General features: G+C 44.2%; 1 protein-coding gene across 2 annotated transcripts in view; it reads right to left on the bottom strand.

Moving 5' to 3' along the window:
• Positions 1–491: 491 nt before the first annotated feature.
• Positions 492–20707, bottom strand: part of ABCA12 (ATP binding cassette subfamily A member 12) — a 91378-nt gene continuing 71162 nt past the window's right edge. For both annotated transcript variants that reach the window (XM_087731311.1, XM_009461989.2), the window contains 16 exons: positions 20466–20553; positions 18975–19080; positions 15098–15152; positions 14427–14604; positions 12394–12509; positions 11628–11787; positions 10019–10287; positions 9157–9367; positions 7393–7502; positions 6620–6764; positions 6340–6474; positions 4865–4968; positions 4510–4602; positions 3374–3479; positions 2519–2656; positions 492–1266 (listed from right to left, as the gene is read on the bottom strand). In XM_087731311.1, coding sequence (XP_087587437.1) covers positions 1147–1266; positions 2519–2656; positions 3374–3479; positions 4510–4602; positions 4865–4968; positions 6340–6474; positions 6620–6764; positions 7393–7502; positions 9157–9367; positions 10019–10287; positions 11628–11787; positions 12394–12509; positions 14427–14604; positions 15098–15152; positions 18975–19080; positions 20466–20553 — 2134 coding nt within the window. In that variant the 3' untranslated portion in view covers positions 492–1146. The remainder of the gene's footprint in view (positions 1267–2518; positions 2657–3373; positions 3480–4509; positions 4603–4864; positions 4969–6339; positions 6475–6619; positions 6765–7392; positions 7503–9156; positions 9368–10018; positions 10288–11627; positions 11788–12393; positions 12510–14426; positions 14605–15097; positions 15153–18974; positions 19081–20465; positions 20554–20707) is intronic.

Genomic DNA, 20707 nt, shown 5'->3' with positions numbered 1-20707 from the left:
ATGATTGTGTGGGCAAAAGCAGTATGTACGTGGTGGTGTGCTGAACTCAGCTGCTGGGGGGCTGCTGCTCAAAGGAAGGCAGAGGTCTCATTTAAAGCCAGCGGGCAGAGTCTTTGAAGGAGAAGCTAATTATGCCTTTTTATGTGGGAAAACACAGCTTAGTTACAGGGGCAGCCAGCGCTCGGGCGTTGAGGAGGAAGGTCACTGAAGAGGAAGGAGAGAGGCAGAACCTCCCGGGAGAGGGAGGTTTTCTGAACAAGGGAGATGCTCGTTGCTTTTACTCTGCTCAGGGAAACACAGTCTTATGAAGCAAACTTCGTACCAGAGGATTCAACCAATATACCTGCCTCGTACCATTCTGCTGCTGTAATGGACAAGCCCTGAAGAAGAAAGGGGCTGGTTGGTGGAATGATCTTCTGTTGGGTACCAAGAGCCAGGAACTGCCTGGGACTAAATAAACTACAGGAACAAACCGAAACCACTGGAAGTGCTGACTTTTAAAATAATTATATTTGTACTGACATAACCCCCACACACAGATAAGCTTTATGTCATTACCAAAGACGGCCCCCACCAACGGCATATGCGATTCTCAGTACGTAACACCTATGTCCTCACAACACCCCTGTGAGGTAGGGCAAGGCCGTGAACCCCATTTCATCAGTGGGGAACCTGTCAAAACTGAGCGACTTTCTCACGGTCACCCAGAAAGTCTGTTGCCGAGCAGGGAGTGGAGCGGGGGCTTTCAGAGAGTGCAGCCACGGAGCTGCTTTTTTTGTCAAACACCCTGCACTGCCGACAGCTCCTCTGCTCCATCACGGCCATTTCTGCTGTAAGCAAATGGCCACGAGCAGCAGGTGATGTCAACTAAGTCCTCACAGGCATTAAAGTGATCATAAAACAAGAACTGGGGAAAAAAAAAAGAACCTGTGGAAAGACCAATCTGACTTGTAACCAAATGCCAGTCTTAAATGCCTACCATGTTCTAGTAACAAAATAAGTGCATATCAAAAAAAAAAAAGTACTTTAAGAAAATGTGACTTTTATCCGCACCATCCCAGAATCATAGGAGACAGGGCTGGAAGAACCCCGAGGGGTCATCAGGTCTTTTCCCCAGCTTCTATGATCCCCTGTGGTTGGGTCCCTTCAATAGATGGAGCTTACGGTGCTATCTTGGCTACTTGTGTCAGAGCTGTCCAGTGTCACATCAGGACCTGCATCCGCGCCATCAGGATCTGCTTGATCTTTAGCAAAGTTGATGAAAACCTAGAAGTTTAAAGGAAAACATTCAGTATGTGACAGAATAAAGAATTTATAATATGAATGAATATAAAAAAGGAATGGCTGTTGGTTTGACTGTGAGCCTTGGAGAGAGTGCTCAGGAATGGATTCACACTGGATTTGAAAGTTGCAAATGTTGGGGGCTTCTATGGGCTAATGTAAATAAATGGATGCACACTCCTGTACCGCTGAATCGACACCCGGGATGCAAAGGTAGACATTCCTGTACAAAACCTAATTGTCCGGCAGCTCGTGTTTCAAAAGTACTAGCGAGGTAATACCCGTGTGGTAGCTCATTTTGATCACAGTGTAGTACAGCTATATTATTACTTTATAAACCCATCTGTCTATATATAATTGACATCCATGCATGCACAACTGCATATTATATAGATAGGTATATATAATCACATCTAACAGTCTTCGTTTGAACAGTATCTAATGAATAGATAAAATATTCTTACTAGAACACTACCTGCAACCACATTTGCATATACATAAATCCAAGCTGTCCTCCCACAAAATGTGACGTGGGGCTTCCTGTGGTTCGTCTGCCCGTTTCTCTCACCACTGGCCCTTATTAAAACAGTACTGAGGGCCTCCTCCCCCAGATCTCTGTTTAACAATTCGTAGGATTACAGGGCTGCAGTTTTTGCTCCTGTCTCTGGGGCAGACCTAATACATCAGACGCTGATGCTCAACAGGATGATTTCTTCTGGATGGTGTTTGCAGCATCGCTTCAGCTGATGTGTTTCCTACAAGATTTTAATGCCAGTGGAAATGTTCTTCCAATGGAAAATGGAAGGAACTTAACCATGAAGCTAGGTTTGGAGTAATGCTAAATGAACTTACAACCCAAATACTGTACAAGAAAGAGAGAAATCAAGCAAATTTCCAGGATTGATGGGAAAAGTCCACTGTCAGGAAGCCTAGTACTGGACTCGGGGGTGATTCATAATCCTGCCCTTCCTCCACACCCACAAGGCTCCTCAAATCAGCAGTCACAGAGGGAAGAACAGATCCTTTATGCTACAGGCAGCTTTCTATGTGCGTTTTCCTAGTGCCAGCACAGGTATCCGGAGGCAGTAGTACTGATAAAGTATCCCCAGGAGGAATATAGATGGAATTCCCTTTCAAAATGTAGTCTATTGTGTGCAGCAGTCCATTATGTGTAACCATCAGTCTGCTCCCCTGTTAACAGTTTTAAATGGATGGCCACACATCTTTAATTCCTTACCTCCTCTAACGTTGTTTGACTCACTGAGAAGTGCCTGATATTGAAGGCTGCTTTGCTGGCTTCCAGGAGATCGAATATATTTGCTACTCCTCCGGCAGAGACCGGAACGTGATACTCCACCATGCTGAAATGCTGATCCTGTGGGAACAGGAACGACGGGGTAAAGTTAAGAGGTTGCTGCCTATAAAGAGCCAACAGATCTGATGGCTGTTTGGCTGAGAACGAAAGCGAAGAGGAACTGAGCCATGGGAGAATGAAGGGCCAGAGGGTGTGTTCTCTCCTTCTGGCTCCCAAAGGTGAGGAATATTATTGCCCAGTATTGACTGGTGTTTCCCCATTGGAAGTTTTTGTGGTTTTTGTGACTGGGAGATGAAAACTAAGCCCCAGAGCTGGAAGCCTGAAGGTAGCCATAGCGTTTTCCAGCTCCAGGTCTGCTGTTTTGATTAATGCAGAGACTGGGTTACAGTCAATGGATGGGAAGTTACTCTGGTTTTACCGTTATTCAGTTACTAGAAGCACCCGACCATCTCATTACCCACTGAATACGAAGTGCGTCTGCATGCAGTCCAGGCTTCAGTGGGACCATTCACAGGGGCAGAGGGTCACCTAACAGCTGCCTCATAGGATCACTGCAGCTGTTTGCCTGTGGTTATTTAAGCACCAAGGAACTTGGGTGCTCCAGCCCGTGGACAGTGTGGCTGATAGCACTGACAAGCATGTGTGTATGGATCCCTTACATTCTGAGAGCACGGATCTATGCGCACAGTATGTTACAAGATGTCTGTCTTGCAAGAACCTCTTGGTTAATTTGAAGGGATCGAGAGGGCCTCTCCTGAAAGCATTTGTCTTGCTTACCTTCAGGCATGTATTTGGAAAGTGTGACTTCATGAACTCTGTCAGCGTCTCAGTGTTAACTGTGTTGCTATTTAAGTGCATCTTCACAGTGAATCCTCTTCCAAACCTAGGGGAAAAAGAAAATCACAATTAACACAGTAGGAAAGAGAAACAGATAAAGAAAATCCTTTGAGAGTGCTGCACAGCCTCTTTGGGGAAATCTAATCCAGGCAGAGTGCAGCTTGAATGGGGTCAGGGTTGTTAACCTGGAGTGAATCTTAATAGCTGAGCTATTGTGATAACTAATAAAATCAAAGCTCAGGCCTAACACGCATTTCACATTTTCAGCAGTGAACAGATTACTTTGGGGAACGCATCTCTGGGAAAAAAGGCTGTGAGAGAGTAGAAAGTGCATTAGTTAACACAGAATTTCAATGGTGTAGTAAGAAACATAAACCAGAAAATGACGTTATTTTGATGCCCTGTTAACAAAGGTCTCATGTTCTGAGTCCTCAAAGCTGTAGGTGTCGTGGTTTAATCCCAGCCAGCAACTGAGCACCACACAGCCGCTCACTCACTCCCCTGCTGGTGGGATGGGGGAGAGAATTGGAAGAATAAAGGTGGAAAAAAACCTCGTTGGTTGAGTTAAGAACAGCTTAATAATTGAAATAAAATAAAATAGTAATAATAATAATAGTAATAGTAATAGTAATAGTAATAGTAATAAAAGAATATACAAAGGAAGTGATGCGCGATGGAATTGGCCACCACCCGCTGACCGATGCCCAGCCAGTCCCGGAGCAGCAGCCCCCTGGCCAGCTTTCCCCTAGTTTATATACTGAGCATGACGTCATACGGTATGGAATATCCCTTTGGCCAGCTGGGGTCAGCTGTCCTGGCTGTGCCCCATCCCAGCTTCTTGTGCCTCTACCAGTTGGTAGAGCATGAGAAGCTGAAAAGTCCTTGACTTAGAGTAAGCACCGCTCAGCAACAACTAAAACATCAGTGTGTTATCATTATTCTCATACTAAATCCAAAACACAGCACTATACCAGCTACTAGGAAGAAAATTAGCTCCATCTCAGACAAAACCAGGACAGTATGTTAGTAACTCCATATGCCGTTCAGTAGAAGTGGAATAGCTACGCTTTACTGACCTGCTCTTGATATGCTGCAAAGAGCCAATGCACTGAAAACTCCCGTTCACCATAATAGCCAGCCTGGTACAGAGGGCCTCACATTCTTCCATGCTGAAAAACCAACCAAGAAACTCTCATAAGTCATTGAGAAGGTGTAAAAAAATAGTTATTTTAGTAATCGGAGAGCATTACTGATCTTCCCTAAAGTGTTGTGGGTCTCCATGGGCATCCACATTCAGCCACAACAAACCTGCAAAACTGTCATAGCTCGGTGCCCTGAAATTCTGCAAGGGCCAATGGGGAGTGTGAAGGACAGGCGTCTCCATACCTCCCGCAGGCCCTCAAACTGGAGACAGAGTCAAACCAGCCCTACCTGTGGGATGTGAGTATCACTGAGCATTTGTTCTGCACTTCCTCACTGATGATTTTCCAAAGGTGGCGCTTAGCATTTGGATCCATTCCAGAGCTCGGTTCATCCTATTGAGAAAGACAGGACTGAATGTAAATTTGCACTCCAAATCTTGTGCTCTTTTTAGGTTCATCATTAGTGTTATGTTTGCTAGTAAGGACCCACAGGAGAGCTGACACTGGTACAGATCCGGGAGAAGGATTCTATTCAGTTGCATTATGGATTTGACTGAGACATCCTACTCTCCCTTCAAGGAGAAGCAAGTCAGCTTGACTAAGACCTCCATCCTCACTGCCCTTTGGAACTGCACAGCTCCCGTGGTGACTGGTGGAACTCTCAGCCTCTGTTGGACTCTAGAGGAACTGACTGGCTGGGACAGCACCATCTAAGATCAAGCCTACCCTGCATTTTATGCCATTGTTTTTTAAATATCCATAAACACCACAGGCATAACCTCAGACAAGAAGCTGTCTACTGGCACTTGGTTCTCACGTGCATCTGCATTTTGTCTCCCTCTCAATATGCTGACGAAACAAGTGTTGCGTTTCTCCATTTAGAGAGACAGTAAGCCACAGATGAAAGATGGTATACCATCTCCTATCTTATGCATTGTGGATAAAATGGTTAGCCAATTTCTGATTGACAAATTGTTATTGTTGAGGATAACGCCTTATGTAAGGCAGAAATAACACAGCTTGGGTTCAGGCAGCAGTCAGTACAGAGGAAGCTTCCCCACCTTCTATTTTTACTGAGATTTTTTTATGTCACAAAAGCAGCTAAAGGGCTGGTGTATGTGGTCAGAAGTAAAGGCAGTAGTGTCGGGCTTGATACAAGTTGGGGCAAGGGCGATTTATGTCCACTAGATATCAAATTTAACATTGGGAAACCTGCTTACAGAGCACTGCACACATTCAAAACACAGCAAGTGGAAAAACTGCACAAAAAGGTATATTTTAACAATGGCATATCTCATGGAAGAACTGGAAAGTTCAAAGTGAAAGACAAAAGGGGAAGCCAAACCTAGGAAAATAGGTTTATGTTCTAATCCTGAGGGAAGTTGCTCCTTTGCTCTCCTACAGATTTGGAGCCTTGGATGCTGCTTTTCTTGCAACACTGTGCAGGGTAGTCAATACAAAAAAACAAAGAAACTGCTGGGAACAAGGAGAATTTAATTGGCAAATATAGGATCTATTTTTGACCTCTGAAAGAGCCTAACAGAGAAACTGGCAGACTCACCACTCTCTTATGCCCTCAGAGAAAATGTAGGTGGTTGCTGGAACCTAAACTTTCCTCTGATGCCTATGTTGTCAGGCTAAGTATGGGCATTTGGGGAGTGTCCTGCAAGCTGTGCCTGAGAAGGTTTCGCTAGACTGTCAAAGTACCTTTGCCAGCCCAGAGATCTGCTCCTCTTCCCCCCCAACGAGGCCCCCATTTCTCACCAGCAGCAGAATTGACGGATTCCCAATGAGAGCCAGAGCCGTCGACAATTTTCTGTTGGTGCCATAACTGCACATAGAGGTGACTCTGTCTTTGTAGGCCATCAGATTCAGCCGGTAGAGTAGCTGGAGTACAACCTATAAGAGCAAGAGTACAGCTTTCACAACAACGTCCAGGCATAAATTACCACACACATATCTATTTATTGAAAGACTAATTAAATCAATGTAAAGGCTCTCAATAACTGGAAAATGCTCTAAGTCAAGCCCCAGCGCTACTCACTCCTTTGATCTCTCTCTCTGGGATGCCATGGAGCCTAGCATAGTAATACATGTGCTCTTCCACCGTCAGCAAGTCATCCAAGGCATCTTCTTGAGGACAGTAGCCAAAAAGTGACCAGTGTGCCTCGCTGATGTCATTCAAGGACCTGTGAAAGTAAGTTGGCAAGTCATTTTAAACACAGTGAATTGCCAATGCACTCTGGAATCAGACAGAAGAGAAGGAAAAAAACCCCAAACATTTCTCCTGCTTCTTACCCCTTCCCCAACCCTTGAAGGAAAATGCTATGAATTTGCAGACCTTCAGCTTTTAGGCCCTCAGTTCTGCAACAGAAGAATTGTATTTGCGATGTCTGTTTGCCACAATGTCTAGTACATAGCTCTACGATTACCACCAGCACTTCAGATGGCACAGCTGCCACCAAGCCTACTCCTGTTAAAGAGCGCTTTGAGATGAGTCCTACTGGTCTCCAGATACTAGCTCAGAAGTGGGATCACACTCAGCTGAGGATCTGAGTCTGATCCCGTTTGCAATGGAACGAAGTGAAAGAAATACCACTGAGAACAGCAGAGGTATGACAGCAAAATGCAAACCATAGGGAAGGGACCATACTATCTTCAAAGGATGAAATTCCCTGCCTTATTTATTTTTGCTCTGTTTTGAATGTGTTGTTTTGTTTCAGACTTTTACATTTCTTTTCCTTTGCCATCTGGCCTTAAAAGCTGCTCCCAGGCTGATTTGCTCATGCACCTTCCCCAGAAATCACATCCTCATACCCAGAATGATCCTGGACCTGCAACCTTCCACTGGATGCTCCGATATCGCCTGTCAGCATCTTGAAGATGGTCGTCTTTCCAGCTCCGTTCACACCAAGCAAGCCAAAGCACTGGGTTGTGGGAAAGAAAGGTAGAAATGTAACCATGCTGTATTTATAACACAGAAATATTGCTCCGAGATGAGTGCTCAGTGCATCTTGTCTCTTCTTTTCTCTGGACCCTTGAGCAAGATGAATCGCAAGAGCGGCAGAGGTACTCAGAGCATACGAACGTTATAATGGAGGTTGTTTATGGTGCAACATACTGCAGCTTATATTAGGACCGTTTGTTTAATATGGTGAAGAATCAAGGATGTGTCTCTAATAGAGTCATTCCTTTTACTGCAAGGTGCATTTCTACAGCAAGCTCATCTGATGGGCCAAATCCTGATCATCTAATTTGTGCAAAGCCTCCCATTGACAGGAGCAGAGCTATTCATAGGAATGAGGTGAGTGAGGTTTGTGCTGTCATTGGTAAAACCTTAATGCGACACAAGATTTTTGTCAAATAATCTCACTAATGCACTACATTAATAAGATTAAGAACTGGCTCCCTGTAGTGCAGTTCAGTATCTCATGCTAAAATCTATGGTTTATTGCTAAGGTTGGAGATATGCAGTTGTGTGTTGCATAAGCAATTACCCTTGTGCTAATAATTACTATTATTTTGGTATCGTTAGTACAGACCAGCTGGTGTGAAAATCCTCACGTGTTGGGCCCACTGCAGATGCACAGCATCAATCCAAGGCTCTTCCCCACCTCGAGGTCCATGCAGGGACAGTATCTGTGCACAGTCTGTGGTGTAGGACCATGGCCTCTGCTGGCACCAGCACTGGGCTGACTCTTGCCAGAAGCTAGGAACCTCAATGCCAGTTACGGCTTGGAAAAAATCCTCTGCCAGAAAGATCAGCGCCACAGTCTCCACGTGAGGCTGCTGTCCTCCTGCCCAGCACCCTACTTCCTTTCATGTGCCCAGTATCTCAGTGGGACCCACGCAATTAAAAAAATCGGGTACCAAGAATTACTTCCAAGCTTCCCCACAACTCAGGTGCACAGCCTGGGGCAGGATCTGGTCTCCAGAGGCCCCATGAACTTCCCTTTGGGTCTCAGGGGCGCTCCGTATGCTCCTGTCTTTTCTCTTCTCACGAGTCAGTGCTTTTGCGGGTGACTGCACTGACATGACCAAAGAGTCTTTTTTTCTTTAGAGTTAGTTTTAAGTCTTGACTCATGAAAATGTGTGTTCAGCTGAAGTGATTTGTCTTTCCCTGATGGGAAATACAAGCAGATAAGCCTGACTCACTGTCTCCCACGCAGTTTAGGTGAATAATTGCACATGGACAAATTCTGCTGTCTTCATTTACCATATGGTAATCCACAGTGACCCCCCAAAACTGCACTGCGCTAGGTGCTGTACAAACGCAGTAGTTGGACATTTTGCTCTGAATACAGCTCCATCACTGTCCCATCCACTTTTCCTCTTTCTAGGGCCTTCAAACTGTCACTTGGTGTCCCAAATCCACCAGGAGCCTTTAGTCGCTACTGTAACCCCAAGAAATCAATAAATAAGGCGAAGGAAGGAAGGAAGAGGTCAGAGCAGAACAAACCATTACAGTTGTGCTGCGACAGCAGCAAAGGACTGAGAGAGAAGATGACAGTGGGACTGTGGATCTGTTCTAGTTTCCCTCCCCAGGGCTGAAGGTGCCCGCAGCCTTTTCCCCTCACTTACCTCTCCAGCTGGAATCCCGAGGCTGATATTTTTCACAGCCACGATGCGTTTGTGAGGCAGGTGGTAGATCTTTGTGAGATTCTGGAGCTGCACCACATCAAAGTCAGCTTTGCCAGACTCCACGCGGTTCCTTTCTGCCTGGACGTCCCCGTCCTCTTCAGCCACAGGTGGCAGAAGTGAGACTTTGCCATGCACTCTGTCAAACAGGAACCTGTGGGGAAGGCAGAGAGGGGACCTTACCCTCTGGCAAGCAGACAGCAGTGGGCCTGTGTGCTTAGGATACTACGGAGCCTTCCCATGAGATCCCACGGCATGCAAAAAATACACAGATATACAGGCAGTTTCTATTCTCTCCTGGTATTTGCACCATTTTGGGAATTTAAAAATCCAGTGTTCTCTTTCTGCCTAATTTTTTTCTCTTTTTCAGCAAATATTCTGAGCTGGAGGAGGTCCTGCCTTGTGGACACACTTGTAATGCAGGCGACAGGACCGTTCTCACTCCTCCCTGTGTGCACCCAAGCCAGAGGAAATGGGGAAATTCAAACAGCTGTCTATGGACTGACTGCTCTTATCAACCAGCTGAACATCAGCCCACCAAACCCAGAGCCCTGAAACGAGGGCCATATAGTCTCAGCCAGTAAGGACTATCAAGGGCCTCTGGTAACCTATACCTCTATTAGTTAATACTCTAATTACTGGTAGGTACTGGGACTGCTGCCGGAGAAAACTTACTCCGTGTTTGCAAAGTGTCTTGGAAATTTATGGGCTTCATAATTGACAAGGATGGTGTGAGAGCCCAGAATTAAACCACTGAGTGCTGGCTTGGTCTGTTTTCATTGTGAGGGCTCCAGATGTTACTTACTCTAGTATGTTGTTCCAGACTCTCTGAATCATCCTGTCGTGAACTGTAAGACGAATGGCAAAAAACACAGTGCCCTGGATAAACATGGCAAATAGCTTGGATGTGGTCTTGTCCAGCTCAAAGGTTTTGTCAGGGTAGTCCACTCCATAGGCTTTTAAGAAGCCCACCAGCGCCTGATCCTGCGACAGTTCAATCAACCCATAGCCAAAGCAAAATTGTGGGAACAGAAGGAACGCGTGCCTTAAGTTTTCAGCGAGATCATGCAAGCCCTGAAAAAAACCCAAAAAGCAGCACAGTCAGTCACTGTTTCTATTCATGGAATAAATTCATAGGTTTTACTGTGGGACTGAAGTGTAACAATTACATTGGGATTTGCTTGTGTCTCAGAGCAGAGATAAATTGAGAGCAAAGAGCTCTGGAGACAGCTCGTTTCACAGGCGCAAGGTCAGAAAAGTCAATAGGCAGCTCTGAGGTTGTGATCACCCATAGTAAACAGTTCCCAGTGCAGTCCCTCATTGCTGCTCCAGCTGCCTCACCCCGTGCGTGCAGCAGCCCGAAACCCACCCGTGAGCCAGAGCTGAATCCTGCCACTGAGCTGCACTGCGCCTCCCAAAACTACAGAGCTGCTGCGCCAGCCCGCTGCGGGGCACAGCCCACTCACCAGTCCTGCTCCTCTGGAGAACTGTCCTATCTGTTCTCCTTGGACAAACATCTCCATAAAACACAAGATTTGGCTTTAATAGATGTAGAAGGGCAGTCTCACACTTAGGAACTCTCGTACATAAAGACTTGGTACATTTCTAGCAGAAGAAAGGATTAGTGCACACAGCAAAATGGAGAGGCAGTAAACTAGCATGGAAAGAGACTGACTCCCTGCCACTGGGGCACAGAGGGATAGAAGATGATCATAATTGCACATCCCTAAAATCCAGGGGGTTGCTAAACAAGCATTGTCCAGCTAGAGAGAAAAATCCAACCAAGCTATTGTTTTACAAAGTAATTGCCCTTCATAAAAAAAAGAAAATGAAATGTAAGGTGTACATTTTAGCCCAGTGATTCCCAGGGATATCTCAGTTTAAGAGAAGGCTTTATTTTAGGGAATCATCAATGTCTCTGAGTCATTTTTCATCCTTGCAGGGAGAAGATGATTGCATTACAGATCTAGATGACAGACAGTCAGTCGGTGCTGGGCTTAATGCAGCACACATCAGACTCAGGGCAATGACATCTAGTTGTCACTCTCCACAGTTTGAGCTGCAACAACTTAGCAATGGTTCAAAGTCCCCATCAACTTTTTATCAAACATCTACACCCACCTCCTGCCCTTCTCTGCACGGGCAGTTTTCTACCTCTCTTTTTGTATTCTCCCTTCTGTCACCATCATTTCCTTCTTTGCTGGGGGGGGCGATTTACAGACAAGCAAGATTCATATTTGACTCATGTCCTGTCTATAGGGAACCCCATTAAGTCCTGCGACTAGTGTCCTTTGCTTGGTCTACCTTAAATATCTTGAAGCGGGCCAGTTGCTAAGGACCTGATCAAACCTACCATACTCAACAGGAAGCCCCCTGTTGTTTCACCAAGGGCTTAGTATTAGTAGGGTTCCTACCTGGTCTGTGGCCTTTTCCTGGGAGAGCAGAAATACAACCGAGTGAGTAATGATGGTATTGATGCCAAAGAACAAGTTGACGCAGACATAAACGATGAAGGCCATTCCTGTTTCTTTGAAAAACCCAGCCAGCAGGTACATCCATGAAAACGTTGCATATCTAGAAATTGTCAACAGTGCAGAGAAAGTAACTCAAAGTGTGACTGCAAACAAACAACTAAAGACCTCAGACAACATAACAGTTCTGTTTTGGCATGTGACTAGTTTTTCATATTACAGGAACTTAAAGAAGGAAAAATGCCTTTGTGTCTGTTAGAATTTTGGGAAAAAGTTTATGATACATACTTTGAACATGGAGCCCTGACTGAAAGCAGACAGACTGGGCCTGGAGGATTCAAAGCCAGGGAGACAGTTTTTCTAAATTTTTCTGAATTACACTGCTGTTTTTTTTTTCCTCTCTGATTTTCAAATGCTTCTATATCTTGAACTTTGCAATAGTTCAGTAAGCATCTGCTTACAGCTTGGGTTGTCACTGTGACCTTGAATATTTCATACCCTCACATAGCGTTTGCTTTGAATAAAGCAGGCATGACAACAGTAGTTTAGCTCACTGCTCTTGGAAGGAGCAACTAGTCACCATTTTTAAAGTGCACGTTGAAGAAAAAAGCCCACATATTCCTCCCTTGGATCTCAAATTGCAGCAGCCTGCAATATCCAGTTCCTCATTCTGTGCAATGATATTTAAATAAGTAAGCTCCACACTTACCCAAACAGTAACAGCAGAAGAAATACTGCCAGTAAGTTACTGTTGTTGCAGAAAGCTGGTATCTGGAAGGATGAAATAACTCCTATTGAGAGTCCAATAGGGACCATAAAAAGTACCTGCAAAACGATATTAAAAAGATGTTACTAGGATGATAATTCTTAAACATTTTTCTAGAACTATGCAGAAGCAACAATGCCAGGTCTGAATCTGGTCCCACAAGTGCAGCTTGGGTTTTCTAAGGGATACCAAATACAGGTGGGGTCTCAGTCCTCCTGAGACTTCTGGGAGTCTTGCAAATGAATTCCCACAAAGCCACTTTGAACAGGCTAAGCCTCAACTTTCAGGACTGTGGGCAGAAAATGCCTTAAAAAAAGGTTGTGAATGAAAAATACCCCTTTGGGTTTACTGTTAGCCTTGCAGTCAGGCCACTTCATTGTGCCCTGTAAATCTAGTCTTTATAATGTTGAGTCAAGCCAGGGAGCTACCAAACATCTGCCTTGAGAGGCTCCTCTTTGGGAGGATCCAGCTTTGGGATTTAACAGAATTTACTGGCAGGGATTCACTGAGAAATACGAAGTTGCCGAGAGTGCTGGATTAGTTTCAGCCCACTGAATACTGATTGTGGCAAGGACTCTGGGGATTTTTCCACAGGCTGATTTGCAAATATGCAGTGCTGGAGCAAGGGCCTGGATCAGGGAAGCAAGACACAAGCCTGCTCCATCCTCACCCCTGCGCTGCGACTTGGGGCTGCTCTGCCAAGCAAGACTGCAGCCATGCTGCCTTCAGACCCCTTTCAAACCCCTCCTGCAAGGCAGGAGATACTTGTGCTGTTGCCTAATCACACCAGCCCCTATAAGCAGGCAGTTTAGACTACTTAGTGGCGAGAACTGTATTGTTAGGATGACTTTGTTAGTGTGCATCCGTGTTACCTAGAAGATTAGGCTGTGCTCTGCAGAAAGAGTCAAGGCTCACATTCCCCAAGGGATTTCAGCCCTTAGCCCTCACTGCACCAGAGGGGGCTGGCCACCCAAATGCCCTCGAAGATTTCATATTTTCAGGAACTGATGATATCACTGGGATTTTAGGCGGTAGCAGACCTGCATCAATAGAAATTTGTTGGATACGTAGAGCTGATCACCTACACCATAGCTGGCAATGCCAAAGCTCATGAGCAGAGATAGTGTGCACTTGCAGATCTCTATCTATGTGAGGGTTTGACATCGTGCACCAAAGGTAATTCATAAGACACAAAGCACTTTAGTCTACAGACACTGTGCATATTTATCCTCTTAGCCCAGCGATGCTTTCCAGCAGTGCCATTAACCCTCTTTACCATGAGGAAACTTAACTTCAGGGAGAACAAGGGCATGCCTATGCCATGTAATGCAGCACAGTGCTAGGGAGCTCAACTATCTATAGAAACAAGGTGGTAAATCTATACAGCGCAGTGCAGCACTGTAGAAAGGAACTTGCTCAGGTCCTAGAAAGCATATAGCTGCATTAGTAGCTTTCCTTGGCTTAAAAACCCTTTATAATATATAATCTTAAAGAGAGCATTCAACCCAGCAATGGATTTTTGCCCAGCAGGGAAGTGTCAGCTGTGAGATGTCTGCTAGTGTCATACCCTGTACTCCCAGGGTTTCCAAAATGGCTGTAGCCTCAAGCCCCAAAGCCTTACCCCAGATGCATAAAGCCTGCATGACAACTAACCTAGCCCTGCAAGCTAACAGAAAAGCAGCTTGCTGCTTGCATGTTAAAATTGAAATCAAGCTCTGCCCTGTTCTGTGTTGTTCTCACATAAGTGTGCTGAGTGTTTTGCATACACTCAAGAGAGAAGGAATGCCTTCGCTTAGCAAAATCCAGTGTTGCGGTTCACATTTAATAGTCTTCAATGCCTTGGAGAACAATTACTACATAACGCTCTTGGTAGTAATAATATTAAGAAGTCTAGGCAACCAACTTTAAATAAAGAACTTTTTTTCCCCTGCTGCCTAATGCTACTCTTGGTGCATTTAGGAATGTGAATTATTTACCAGATCATAAACGAAGTTAGTCACCCAATAGCTTGTCATCCCAATGCCTGAAATATGCTGCAGTTGTTTGGCTTTGGTTTGATGTTCTTTTACCACATAGAGCACGAAGCTTGCCGTTGTGATAGAGTAGCCAACCAAAACAGACATTGAAACTATGATGTCGAGTAAGCTGTTGAGCCTGGGGAGAAAGCGGAGAAAGATGTATGTGGTGAGTCAAAGTGGCAGATTTCCCTCATTGCCGAGGCATTGTTTAGAGCTCAGAAGCAAAGAGGTCCTGATTCTGTGCCAGCATCTTTTGCTGATGTTAATTACACCTAGCAAAAAGGACTCACGGCACTGAGTTATAACACTGTACCATGGCATTGATTGAAAACGCCAAAAGGAAAATTATGTAATTATTATTATTGTGGCAAAGCACAAAAATGTGTGATGCTGTAACTGTGACCTCCAAATCTATATGGGATCCTGCAAAGAAACCCTAACAGGAATCAGCAGCTCTGTGGCATGCAGAATGCTATTCATGCGTAGAGGGAATGAAGACAAGGAAGAGAGCATTTTCATCATTTAGAGAAAGATATTCAGTAATTTAGGCTGTTTCATGGTTTCCAAGAAGCTGGTTTACTCCTTTTGAAGCTAAACAATTCAGGCATCAGCCAAATGAACCTTCTTACATTACTTGTTCTTGACTTTGTCCTCCAGGATATGGGTGAGCTGATAAGAAAATACCTATGAAAACAAAAAGAAAAGAAATTGAAAACGTGGCTAACTTAAAGCTTCCTTTACCAGTTCCTGTTATTGACAGTAATACAGAAAACTGTGAGTAGAGAAGAAAAGCAGATCAAAAGCTGGTTTTTGCTCTGTCATCTTGGTGTGATCTTGGGCAGAATTTTGAGCATCCTCATTTTTCCTATGACTTCACTTCGAAGCACAGCAGATTTGAAATTCAAATCCTAGGCCTTGTTTCTGCATCTATCTGGCTGACAGCATCATCCACTTCAGTGAGAGCACTCCCACACCTAAAATTAGGCACATGCTTGTGGGTCCATGTATTTTAGGTTAGATTCCTCAACACTGACACATTCAAAACTGATTAATATGTTTGGTTTTAAAGCTGCTGTTTGATGACCTCACTTCATTTCATTTGTTCTTTTATAATTAGAAACAAATCATTCCCTGTTGGCTTTTTCCACAACTATTATCTTCCTATGATATACATCTTTCTCAATACGGGCATCTACTGAGATGCTAGCATAAACCCAAGTAAGCTACAGATACTTTTGTTCCCAGTTTGGCAGTGAGTTAATTCTGAACTATTCTGTCTTATGCAGCTAGGAAAAAAAAAACCAAACGTTTTGCCCAAAGGAACTAGCAAAAATCTAGTTACTGCGTTTGTAAGCCCAGTGTGATGTTTTCCAAAAAGATCCCTTAAAAATGGGTTTGTATCAAGCACAAGCTGCAAGAAAGAAATTTTCTACTCATGTGCAGATATCTTCATAAGATTTAGTTTAAGTACTTCTTTACCAAGGAGAACGCTTAGCTCAAAATACACTAGTATTGTTCATCACAGTGCATTTCCTTTGTTTGGAGGCAATTTGTGCCTATAAAAACAGAGTTTTCTAACAAAGGGAGGAACTTGAGGGGTTCTCGTGAACCGGTTCCAGCCTCCAGTGAAGGTCTCTGCCTTGGTCCCACCAAGATGACAGCCCAGAATCTAAGACTCTAGCACCTGAGAAAGGATTTAGGCTAAGATGTTTATGTGCCTAAAAACAAGGTTCTTAATCCGTATTTAGGAGCCTAAGTAAATGCCTCAGTTCTCAGGGAGTGCTGGAGGACCTCTAGCTGCTATTAAACCCGGAGAGATTTGATAGAACGTGCCACCTTTGAAATTCATAGAATCATAGAATGCTTTGGGATGGAAAGGACCTTTAAAGGTCATCTAGTCCATCCCCCCTGCAATTGACAGGGACATCTACAACTAGATCGGGCTGCTCAGAGCCCCATCCGGCCTGGCCTTGAATGTTGCCAAGGATGGGGCGTCTACCACCTCTCTGGGCAACCCGTTCCAGTGTTTCACCACCCTCATCGTGAAAAATTTTTTCCTTATATCTAGTCTAAATCTACCTTCTTTTAGTTTAAAACCATTACCCCTTGTCCTGTCACAGCAGGCCTTGCTAAAAAGGTGACTTCCAACAGTTATAGGAAGAACTATTCTGGGCTATTCTCCCTAAGAACAAGCACTCCGACATGGGGGGCAGAAAAGAGGAGACTGTGGGTTCAGCTGACCAAGTGCCATACTGAGCAAATAAATTTGAAAAGGAAGATTTCATAGGAAATTCATTTCGGTGGGGAGAAAAAAAACACCTCAACCTTGGCATCAGTGAGAGAAATAGAACTAAAATCTTGGGCTGCTGATAAAGCCACACAAACAGCCAGGAAATGTTTCCCTTCCCTAAGAGACAGAGAGAGAGAGAGAAAGAAAGATACCGTCTGTCTAATCTGCTAATACTTCACTATAAAGCCATTTTCCTTTACTGAAGCTTAGGCTAGAAGTCAAAATTTCCATTTCAATGCTTTCTCTTTTTTGTTGGTTGGGATTGAGAGAAGAGAAAGCACAATATACATAAGTCAAAAGCTATTATGACTTGCTTAGTGACAGGGTAAAAAGCTTTTTATGTATTTTTTAAAAATATACACAGTCTAAGTCAAACCTCTAAAGCGGGACTGGCACCTCTTTCAAACTGCTGAAATGACAACACGCTTTTATCTGGCCATTTCAATGGTTCTTAAACTGTCATTTATTTGTCACAACAACAAATAGATTTAGCTGCCAGGAACATACCACACAGAACGTCTGTTCAATTGTATTTCAAACTGGATTTACACTACCCCGGGGGAGCTATCCTCGTCCATTCATTTTATTTCCCCCATTCTACGGCTTGGATCATTAGTGGGAAGCGGAGAATTATCTGTCTGGTCATTTACTACTAAGCATTTCTTTCCAAAAACACATAAGCAGCAGGACAGATGGAATAAAAACTGCTGCTATTCTTTCCCACTGAAAATTGTTATTTTGCTGGTGTAAAACTTTCCCTGTGAAAACTTTCTGACTCTTCACACGAGCTTCCTGCCTTTGCTCTCGCTACAGCATGTGTTGGGAATACAGAGACAGGGCAAGAAGCTTCACTGCTTAATAATTCAGCTGCTCTGGGATGTTCCTGCTGCTGGAAGCGCCTGGCTCAGGTCTCCTCTCTCTGCACCTGGGCAGGGGCTGCAGCTTTGTGATAAGCTCTTGCAGCACACACTGAAGAGCTTGAACCTTCTGACCTGGAGGGCATGCTGCAAATCTCAAAGGCACAAGCCAGGGGGTATTTTAGGATGGCGGAGGGGACAAGGCACTGGTTTCACTTGTTGTGAGACGAGCTTGTTGTGAAGGGAGCTTCAGTGCATCAGTATGTGGAGTGGGAAGAAAGACATGCTGTTTTGACTTGCAATCAGCATTCTGCTGTTTCTTTAATTCATGGCATGACACTCAAAGCTTCAGACCAGATGCCTTTTCCATTATAGTTCAGTTCAGACACATTAGTGAGCAATAGTCTTATGAGCAAAGAGACACTGTCACCTATTTCACTGTCACCTGGAACGGCAGGCCTCTGAGGTAAGGGGGGCTAGGCATGACCAGGACATGGCTGGAAGGGCACCGTTTGTCAAAGAAAATCAATCGGTAGGGCATTTCTGCACACAACTGCTACTCTTGTCAGATCCCATAAATCTCTGTATAAGATTTCTCAAAATGGCATCAACATAAATCTTTCTCTTCTCCCTGCACCCCCTCTCTAGAGACAGGCATACATACAGACATATTTGTGCCCATGCTGCACCCTTAACATAGCCTAAACTATAAATGGTAAAATAGGGTGCCCTGGTTTATCAGCAGGAATTTGGGTTGCTGCAATGCATTACTGAGGAGAAGCTATGAGAACTGATAACCCCAGATGGGTTACTAACACTCCTTGGAATCTGTGCATGTCGTGTGTCAGAGAGAAAATATAGCTGAAAATTATGTTTCTCACTTAATCTCACTCTCTCTCTTTTTCTCAAACACAAACATACACATACCCACACGTCCTGAGTTGCTCTGAGCAGAAGGGTGACATATTAAAATTTACTAATCTAAACCACCCCTGGAGATGATCTAACGTAGCCTTTCTATGCATAACTAATGGGCACCTATCAAGAGACAGCTATTTCAGTACCATGATGAGAGGCAATAAATCAAATAGCAACCACTGCTATTTTTTGGATGAAGGAAGTGTGTTTTACGTAGGAGCTGGGGTCTTCCCTGTCCAGCTCCTCTGTCCTCTTTGACAAAGACAAATGAAATATGTGATTTATTCATGTTTTTCAATTCTGTTTTTAAAGGAATTGCATAATTGGGAATAAAGAAATGGTCTCATTTAAGTCAAGTTAAGTGTTGTCATCAATTTCAACAGAACCACAATATTCCCCCCAAAGGGGAGAAATTATCTGCTCATGTAAAGGGATACTTACCATATCTGGAAGTCTCATTTTTTGGCAAGTTAGCGCGAAGAATGAAGTTGTTCAAGCTGTTGAGATAGGCTGGAAGGCTGTGATAACCTTCGGGATTATACCACACCTGCACACAATTGAGAAATTGAAACAATTTGGGAGAGAAATTGTTACCGATAACATTTTGGTTTCTTCTGCTTGCACAAATGACTTGTTCCATGGTTGTTATCTAAAGTCATAAGCTCTACAAGTTAAAGTCCAATGATTAAACCACATCAAGTACCAAATGAGTATAAAAGCACATTTCACTTTCAGCACAAGCAGTCACATCAGCTTCATTTGCCTTCTGGGAGAGAAGAAAGAAACACTAGCTGGATATGTGACATAAAGCATACAGACACTTGTTTTCTTCTCTGTAGTAAGTTGTTCAGATCTGATGAACACCAGCAGTGGAGACTTCCCAAAGAAGGCTAAGCAGTCAAACATCTAACACCCCTTGAAAGTTGGGGGGAAAAAGTTACTTTAGGGCAGAAAAGAGCCAGTTGTCACCTTCTCATTCAGCAACAGCCCTTGTCTCCCCATGATAATTCTTCTTACCTCTACCATGATAAACCCTGAGAACTGAGGGGAAAAATCAGATCACAGGACATGCACTTTGGGGGGATTTACCATCACCTGCTTTAGGCACAACCCACAGCACCCAGGTTGGAGGTGTAAGTTACCTACCAAAGGACAGAGAGCTTAGGCTATTAAGGTTAGAGGCTTAAACACAGCTCACAGCATCCACCTTTGCATATCCCCAAGTCCTGCAGGCTCAGTGATTTCATTCTCCTTGCCCTAGCAGAGCAAGGACTGGAGTCTGCTCTGCTTTCAACACTATCAAGTCTTCCAGCTATTAAATCTGACATGTGATAAGCAAATAGCAATGCTTTCAGATCTAAGATGAAGCTGTAAGATTGGAGGGGTGAAAACATCTGCAAATTCATTACATGAGCTCTGAGCGTTAGTGAAACAATAAACCCTGTGATTCCCTTTTATTGGAGCCACCTCTGAAAACAGCACTGCTCTTGCAGGAACACTCTCCTGGTAGCTAGGTCAACTCTCTTGCATTTCCCTGCTACCTCTGATTTCAGCCTTGGTGCTTTTAACGCTGATGCATTGCAACATTTTCACGGAGCAGAAACAGAGAAATGGGTATCTCGGAATGTACCAGCCAGCCCTAGTTAAGGTACATATGTTCTCTCATGAGATAAAGGTGCTACTAATTGATCTTTTCACCTCTGTATAATAAAATTATGACAGCAGAAAAATTGTCTCCTGCTAGCATGAGAAGTCAGACCAATAAAGAAGAATGGGGAGAGGAAAGGAAAGGAAATGCAAGTCATCTCGCCCATGCCAAGCTGCAGATTTCAGAGGGTTTCACTTTATTTTCTGAAATATCCCTGGACTCAACATCATTTCTCCTGGGTCCCACACTTCCCATGCTATGACGAGCAGATGGAGATTAGTTACCTTAGTCAATGTTCTGTTGGGGGGCACTGGCCTGATATCAAACTGGAGATCTGGTGTCAAAGGCAGCCCGAAGCTCCAGCCACCATACCTGAGTCAAAACGAGAGGGAAATGCATTGCTACTTTCATTCAAAAGCTTTAATACCTTTGTTTGGTGCATGTTAGTGTGCCACTGTCACCCCAGTTAATTCTAGCTTGACTTAAAAGAACTTATCCCAGTACATAGTGTGTGGCCAAGTCAACG

Source organism: Nipponia nippon, unplaced genomic scaffold, assembly GCF_047370975.1.
Source record: "Nipponia nippon isolate SJK-2023a ecotype South Korea unplaced genomic scaffold, ASM4737097v1 scaffold_5, whole genome shotgun sequence".
NCBI lineage: Eukaryota > Metazoa > Chordata > Aves > Pelecaniformes > Threskiornithidae > Nipponia > Nipponia nippon.
The sequence above is the reverse complement of the archived record's forward strand: the minus strand, read 5'-3'. Positions and strand labels throughout refer to the sequence as shown.